The sequence below is a fragment of the Chenopodium album genome, chromosome 12 (assembly GCF_948465745.1).
Source record: "Chenopodium album chromosome 12, dcCheAlbu1.1, whole genome shotgun sequence".
Classification (NCBI taxonomy): Eukaryota; Viridiplantae; Streptophyta; class Magnoliopsida; order Caryophyllales; family Amaranthaceae; genus Chenopodium; species Chenopodium album.
In genome coordinates this window covers 48453646-48462194 of record NC_137845.1, presented here as the reverse complement: position 1 = coordinate 48462194, position 8549 = coordinate 48453646, and the positions used below count along the sequence as shown (strand labels likewise).

At 33.7% G+C, this 8549-nt stretch overlaps 1 protein-coding gene across 2 annotated transcripts; it reads left to right on the top strand.

Moving 5' to 3' along the window:
• The first annotated feature begins 210 nt into the window (after positions 1 to 210).
• LOC145572493 (histone deacetylase HDT1-like) lies at positions 211 to 7822 on the top strand. Of its 2 annotated transcripts, none has more exons than XM_081631466.1 (10): positions 211 to 339; positions 4988 to 5058; positions 5151 to 5365; positions 5532 to 5548; positions 5625 to 5669; positions 5758 to 5963; positions 6600 to 6683; positions 6770 to 6863; positions 7269 to 7398; positions 7491 to 7822. In XM_081631466.1, the coding sequence occupies exons 1-10, from the start codon at positions 327 to 329 to the stop codon at positions 7549 to 7551; spliced, it is 936 nt and encodes a 311-aa protein (XP_081487592.1). In that variant the 5' UTR covers positions 211 to 326; the 3' UTR covers positions 7552 to 7822. The 2 variants fall into 2 exon arrangements, with proteins under 2 accessions (XP_081487592.1, XP_081487591.1); XM_081631465.1 differs by having other exon boundaries at positions 5151 to 5367; positions 5528 to 5548.
• Positions 7823 to 8549: the final 727 nt, after the last annotated feature.

The following is an 8549-nucleotide window of genomic DNA, read 5'->3' as shown; positions in this document are numbered from 1 at the left end:
TTCTACCCCTAAAAGCTACCATAACCACTACTTTGCCAAACACTCACATTTTTTACTAAGTACTAAAAGCTACCTAAAAACTACTCAAACGCTACTATAACACCATAAAAAACAATTCTTAAAAAATAATAAAATCAAAATTCAAAAAATCCATTGCAATTAGCGTTGAGGTGGCAAGTCGTTTCGAATTTCGATCATCTCCGTATTAACACATTGCACAACCTTCTGGAATTCATTTTAAATTCGAAAATCACTCAGCAAGTCACTCACACTCTCCCCTTCCTTCTCGCTGATCAATTTCCCTTCTTTGTTCTACCTTCCATTCCATGGAGTTTTGGGGTACATCTCTCTCCTCCCTTCTTTTAAATTTTTAGCTTTGATGTCGCATTAAAGGGTTTTATTTTATTGCATATCCATTTTATTGCTCTAAATTCGGTTTGACTAAGGTTTTTTTCCGCTTTAATTTTTAGTTATGTTTGTTGATTACTCAAAAAAATGAGGAATTTTGCTTCTGTTATCGATGTTTATTCCCGTTGTTGTGCTTTTTTTTTCGGATTATTATTACTATTTCATGAAATTGTAATTTAGGGTCTATGAAAATTATATATGATGTTAATGTGTAAATGGGTATAAAAAATGACCCAAATTGGAAGTGCAGTTGACTATCTACTATCTAATATTTGTTGGTTACATTGGAATTTTAGGGCTGTGGTTGACTGAATGGAAATTGTAGGTTGTTGTTGTTATTATTGCCTAAGTCGTCGCCAATTTCTTTTGTTAATGTCTTTTTAGGGATTGAATTTGATTATTAGTACTCAAAATTTCGGTTTTGTTTCCTGGAGGAACAGGCCTTATACAGATGTGAAACCTTTTGGAGTTTTAGTATCAAAGGCAAGTTTCTGTTTCTATCAAAATGGGATTAATTGAAATGAATAAACTCGATTAAAAAGTCAAATCTCTTAAATAACTAAAAAGGACGGAGTTGATTGTATTTTGGTCATCTTGTTAATGAGCGAGAGTGAACAAGCGGTAGTTTGTACTTGTTAAGTTATAAACCGAACAAACTGCTCTTAGTGTAAAGAATATTGACTTTCAACCTTGGGAAGTGGGTCAGCGAATGTGGTTGGATGTAATCCTGACTCGTGTCCTTGATGTAGCTTGTTCCGATTTATCTAAACCTTTGTGGGTTTCTTCAAAAAAGAAGGATCATTGACTCGTGATACCTTTAATATGATATAAGCGTCTGTATTGTTGTTGATATTGTTTGGAGATTTACATAATTTGTCCCAGTAGGTATACTCGACAATACTCATGACCTGATATGGTGATTTTCCTTTATGAACATGTTCCAAATTATTTTTTTCCCTTTGTGGTTTTGTTTGTTTTCTGATCCTTTCCTTAGTATCAGCTGTTAATACATTTACAAGCATTGGACTGCTTGTTTCTGCATATCTCTGCATGTGGTTGCGTAGCGGGGATAGAGGGTGAAAGAGATAAAGAGATTACTTTTCTAGCATACTGTAATGTGTATGTAATCCTTTTTTTCCTTTTCTCTTTGGCTTTAGAAAATATATTGCAATTTCATCTTTATGCTGAATTCTTAAAAAGTGGTACTCCAATATATTACCTGCTTAATTTCCACTCTCATTGTTGCATCCGCCTTTGTAGCGAACCTGATTCCTATAGTTATTCAAGTCATGGGCAACAGGTCTAGAAAAACTTTAAAAGCACCAGTGTGCCCTACTTTTTATCTTTAAGCTGGCACAAAACCTTAGATAATGCAGTCTCATTGCTAGGGCAACCATACTCAAGTAGTTTTTTCGCATAGTGTGAATCCTCTGTCTACGCTATGTCAGATTGTTGGAAGTAAGGGCTTTTAAGGGAAAGAGTGGTACACAAAGACTCAAAAAAGGGTTTAGCAAACTTCTGGCCAAGGACCCTTGTCAATCATTTATATTCTAATTGCTACCAAGTCTTTGATCCTATTCATTTTGTTCAACTGTGGAGATAATTTATTACACCCCTTGCATACTCTTTGACTTTATTTCACATGTGAGGAATATGATAAGGTCTTCTTTATTCGAAGTTTGTAGATGAAGATGTGAAATCATTCTAGAGAGAGAAAGTGAGGGAGCTAAACTCTTTGTATTGAAATATTGGTACACCCTAGATTGACACACTTATTCAAAAATTCCACTTTGACCATCATTTGTGATTTATATGTAAGGAAAATGTTATCATATGACACTTGTTAGAATAAGTATTGTTGAAGCATCAAGTTTTTTTTATAAATTCCACTTTGTGATTTATATGTAAGGAAAATGTGATCATATGAGATTTGTTAGAGTAAGTATAGTTGAAGCATCAAAAATTTATAATTTTTACAAATACATGGTTAGAGAAATTAATGTTCAAAGTTTTATACGAAGTATTTGTAAGTGTGTAAAGGACCTAAAGTATAACCATTGTTTGTGTGTGTGTGTGTTGGGGGGGGGGGGTTATTGAGAATACTACCGTAGGCGAAAGTACAATAAAGATTGCAAAATTATAAGAAAATCTCCTTTATCTCTTTGCAATTTTCATCGTCACTCACCAAAATTCTTGCAAATTGCTACGTATAAAATTAGCTTTGATATTACGAAATTTCAATTTTTGCATCAAAATTTAGATTTGAAACTCTAGAATTAGAATTTGTAGCATGGATTTCATAGTTGAAGAAGTGAACTTAGGGAAGAAATCTCCTACGGTGTACAATTATTGACGAAAGCATGTACTATTTTTGAGTTTCGACTTATTTTGCTACTTCAAATTGGTAATTGTTGTTATTTTGCTAGTTCTAATAAAATTTTCCATGTTGATTTCCATGCTTGGTAATATTTTTAAGGGAATGTTCATTGGTGACCATATGCTTTTGCAATTTCTCTTTGTTAGATTAAAAAAAAAAACTTATTATCTATGATAACCATGTACTAGAAAGTATTCCCTTAAATAAGTGTGATGAGATAAAAACATGTTAATAAGCCTAAAATCTAACCATGGTTAGCATAAAATGTATTTTCCTCCAAAATGCTATAGGGTTCCCCCGCCAAAAGTCCAGAAGCTGTGATAGGTTATAAAAAGCTCTTAACAGGCCATTCTTTTAATCTATTTCTCCTTTCCTTTTAATCTGCTCATTGCCCTCCTATTGTAGCCTTGTTACTTGTTCTTCCTTGCTTTCAATGGCAGCAAATAAATGGGTGAAGATGAAGGTTTGCAATTGCCACCCTAGGAAATGTGCAGATGTTTGTATTTCAGACTCAAGAAAATATAGTATATTCATGTAATTGGGTGCAAAGAAGAAATCTTGGACCAAGCCATTAGATTGAAATTCCTCAATCACCACAATTTCGATCGTTCGACATAAATCCCAAAATACCACAAATCCACCACCTCCAATCTCCTAAGCGCATTGAAATCAACCTTTGTAGTTCAGGATTGATCCGCAATGGAAGGCGGAAGATGAAATGCGAGTGAAAGAGAGGGTATAAAATTTGATTTACCATTTACCGAAGAGAACTATAGTGAAAGAGAAGAAATTTTCGACACTTTGCAGGGGTAGTTTAAAGAGCAGAATAGTTATGTACTCATGTTTGGTGGGTGGGTATTAAATGCGTTCTTGTAATGAAATACATTTTATGTTAACCATGGTCAGATTATTAGGCTTGTTTTCCTATTTTTTTTACCTCAATAACCTTATTTAAGAGAATACATACTAGTACATGGTTACAGGAGATAACAAGTTTTTTTTTTTTTTTTTTTTTTTTTTTTCCTATTTTTTTCTGTCTGCCAAAGAGAAATGAAAAATGTAAATGGTCACCAAAGAGAATTTTCCTATTTTTAATTCTTGTAATCAGTAACTTATTTGTCTAATTGAAGTAGGATTTTGCAAGTTTTTGGTATATTTAGTACTAGGTTTCTTTATCTACTTTTTTTTTTTTTTTTTTTTACAGCTATGTTCTCTTTTTTGCAATTATTTTTGGTACATATAGTTAGTTTTCCTTCAAGTTTATTCTAATTTTATCTTTGACAATGTTATGGGTTTCTTGCTTCTTTTTTTTTTTTAAATTATTATTTTTATTTTTCTCCCTCCTTTTTTTTTATTTGCATCACTTGGGATTGCACGGAGTTTTAGGATAATAATATAATATTGTGAGTAGGTGAATAAATTATTATAATAAAAGTAAGATGGGGACTATGAAAGAGAAAGAAAGTGAGGGATGATAGATATTTTATTATTCAAGTGGGGACCATGGAAGAGAGAGAAGTGATAAAATAATTTGAGTGGAGTTTAAAGTAAGAGAGAGAAATGATAAAATATAGTATAAAGTTACCAAATATAGAAGTGATGCATTTTAAAAAAAAAAACACCCATAAAAGGGAAGTAATGCAAATAAAAAAAAACGGAGGGAGTATTTTTATTTTTAAAAAGCAATTAATGTTCTTATGATAAGCTCATAGTCGTTCGTAACATTGTTATTTCCCACTAAAATTTTCCCATTTATTCTTGTTAATACATAGAATTCTGCAATTTCACCTGAGTTTTACTTAATTATTAAAAAGTTCTCTCTCTCCCTTTTTTTATGCTTCAGTAAATTTTAAGAATTTTCTGTAAAGTCTAGAGTTTATTGTAGAGTATAGGACCTTAGTCATACATATAAATCAATTGTTCTAGTATCTCCTGGTATCTTTATTCTTGTAAAAAACCATATGGATGTTAACCAGTAATTCAGGATAGTAAAAATATGTGCATAAAATATTGTTGTTCCTAAATTCTTATTATATGCTAAAATGACTTGTTTTATGAAACAAAGGAAGTGTCTTTTTGTTGTGTATGTAATTGTGATCTACACACGTTGAAGGAATGGAGTTCTGAATTATTCCCTTTTGGCCTTTTGTTAGTTGAGCTACAAAGTCATTACTTACTGTATTACTTGTTCAATATCTGCAGGTGCTGAGATAAAAAGTGGAGGCTCCCTGAAGGTGAACCCTGGTAGAGGCAAGATGTTGCATCTGTCGCAGGTGAAACAGGAGATTTTTGTCTTACTCAACTTTACTGTCTGTCTGTCTGACATCAATTTTTGTAATATTTCATTGCTTGATCCTTTTGGTAGGTCTGTATTGGGGAGATCAAGAAGGACAAAGGAAATGATTATATTCGCCTTTATGTTCATAAGAATGGTCAAAAGTTTATTGCTGGAATGCTTTCCCTTGAAAGGATTCCTCAAGTAACTCTTGATCTAATATTTGAAGATGAGTTTGAACTGTCTCATGATTTGAAACAAGGAAGTGTACACGTTATTGGATATAGAGTTGATGATTCTAAATCATATCCTTTATAGCTTCCAAGATCATATTCAATTTTGATTTTCTTCCTTATTTTGGCTTCAATCTTTCTTTTGATTATTCATAGTGGTATATCCTGTTGCAATAATCATTTATATATAGTCTGCTTTTTTGTATCCTCCTTGACCTTGTCTGTCATTTACATCCACTGATGAGGATGTATCTGGTAAGAATTTTACCTTCAGTATGAGTTTCCATACCTTCTGTCTCATATTGTTCTTACATTTAATTTTAATATTCAGAGGATGATCTTGAGGAGCTCGTGCCAATTGATGCCTTGAACAATGGTAATATGTATCAAGTCCTCCTAGTTAAAATGTTATAATCTACTCCATGTGACAAATTGCTTATACTTAGAAAATTTTGCTGATTTAGGAAAGCCTGAAGCAAATGATTTAAAGCCTTCAGGGTCCAAACCCAATGCTGGTTTGAAACCTGAAAAGGCAGAAGGTACGTCAAAGGTGAAGATTGTGGAGCCTAGCAAAGATGCCAAAAAGAATGTGGAGGATGATGAAACTGAGGATGATGAAGATGACGATGAGGATGATGAATCAGTTGAGGATGAGGGTGAAGCGGATGAGGTAATTTGTTTTTAATAGTTAGTATAAATGTAGAATTGCAGACTGATTGACTTCAATTTTATTATGCTATATGCTTTTTATATTTAATTACTTGGAGGCTATGTTAACTGCCGAAACCTAAGTGCTTGCATTTTGATTTTACTGGGTCAATGTGCCTGAAAAACAATGCATTATTATCATATACTTTCTTATTGAGTACTTTTATCGTTTTATGGCTATTCATCCCACTTGATATTATGATAGTGCTTGCATATTAAGGTATTTTGTTTATTTTGATTGTTTTAAGGCCAATTGCTGTATTGCTGGATCTTCCCAATGTCCCTCTTATGTTTATTAGTTAGATTTGATTCGCTGTAATGTGTTTCATGTAATGCTTTGCTAAAGTGAGAAGTGAACTTCAGCTCTGTTTCTTGGGATATTGTATACTGTTTAATATTTTCCTCTATGTCTTTGCCAATGCCATCCTCTGCTTTTAGATTTTGGAGTCATGTGTTAGGATTTCTACCTTCAACAAACCACAATAGCGAAGGTCTGTAAATTTGAAATGTATTCATGTTGCGGTATGGCTGAGTTATAAAAGTAAAGTTTATTTGGTTGAGTCACGACAATTTGTTGTATAATGCTCTTTTATTGCAGGAAATGGCGAGTTCTGATGCTGAAAGTGATGAGGAAGATGACAGCAACGAGGAAGAAGAAAGTGATGAGGAGATGCCAAAGAAGGTAAAAGCTTCTGCATGCTTCATGCTAATGTAAGTATCTTTTTGTTAGTATATATGGATCTGATGCTTACATGGTACCTGCTTCAGCCCGAGCCAGCCAAAAAGAGACCTGGGGAATCCACATCAAAGACTCCAGTTCCTGAGAAAAAAGCAAAGTTTTCTACTCCACAGCAGAAAACTGGTATGTGTTTGAGCCAATATTGATAAATATTTTTGTGATCATTGCAAATTTAATTTTTGGGGGATGGTTAGATGGGGGTTGTTAAAAGGGTAGAAATAATTTGCTGGCGTACTTGCATGGATTGTGGAAGACTTCAATTTTCTTGATTTGCAGTTCTAGGATTCTGTCTAATGCTATGCTATCTTGTGCATTTTCTGCTCCCTTTGTACCCTTAAGAGTTACTGTACTGACATTTAGCTGCTGATTTAGCTTGGTAAGTTTCATTCCAAGGAATGATGCAATGATGCATTGAGATGTTATTGTAGTAACTTAGATATTACTTGTAAAAAAAGCTCAAGCTTGTTTGTTGGTATTATTATATAATACGAGTAGATGATGTTAACTGTTAGTGTATATGTATTTTAGAGGGCAAGAAGGTTAGTGGCCATGTTGCTACACCACATCCTGCAAAGCAAACTGGAAAAACGCCTGCTGTTGCTGACAAGTCTAACAAGCAGACTCCCAGCAAATCATTTGTTTGCCCTTCTTGTAGCAAGTAGGCATTGCTTTCCTCTCTTTGTTAACTTGGTAAACACTTCCATGCAGTTGATTAACGTGGTGCTAACATGGTAAACTCCCTTTTTACAGATCATTTGGCTCTGAACAAGCTGTGCAATCTCATTCAAAGGCGAAGCATGGTGGCAATTAAGCTACATTTTGCTGAGGCCAGCAATTACTGAACTAAGGCAATGTTGACATGTTCTTTTGAGAATCTGACTAGTTTTATAAAACTGATCCTCGATTTCTATCTCTAGGTGTGTTATGTAGGGCCAGATTGTTTCTTAGTTTCTTGTAAAATGCTGTAGACCTTACCATCGTATTTTGGTTGGGTAGAGACAAAGTTGCCACCTTTATTGATGCGTAAATTGTTACTTTTCAGTATAAATATATCTCCTTGTCCTTCATGAAGTTACCTTTTACCAGGGTTTGTCTGTTAACCTGCTGCTATCAGCCCCTATCAGATTTTCGGAAGGAAAAGGAGCAGAGTGAGGTTCTGGCTCGATGGTTTTGCATTTTCCTCGTCGCTGGGGACTTTTTTGTCTATATTGTTTTGTTGATGTGGGGTGGGCTCACTGATACCTCAGTCTTTGAGGTGCAGGATAAAAGGAATACTAACTATCTGAAGTTCATCTTATTTGAGTACTTGTGCTCATAATTTGATCCCTGGTTGATCTTAATCTAATGCAATGTGTTTATTTTAGATTCTTTGGATTCAGTTGTTTTTGGTATCACTTTTTCTTATCAACTAGCATTTTGGCCCATGCAATGCACGGATTGTTCATAGAAATTGCATTGAGAGATGAGTGAGGAAAAACCAATAAATCATTATGGGTGTGTAACTGAAAACATGACTAAAGAAATCAAATATTTGGGACTTTGATTCAAAATGAGGCTTGAAAATAAGATGGAGGGACTAAAATCAAAGAGAGAAAAGGAATAGATTGAATTGAAGAGGGGAGATGAAGATGAACTGTTTAATGAAAGAATTGAATATGAATCCAAAAACTCATAAAAATTATGATATAAATTTAGTCCCTTCACCTTCACAAGAGCTGAAACAGTTGTTGAAAAAAATATATACAAGTTGAATGAGAATAATGGAGTGCATGGAAGAGAATGAAGGCGACTATGTTTATTGTTAAATAA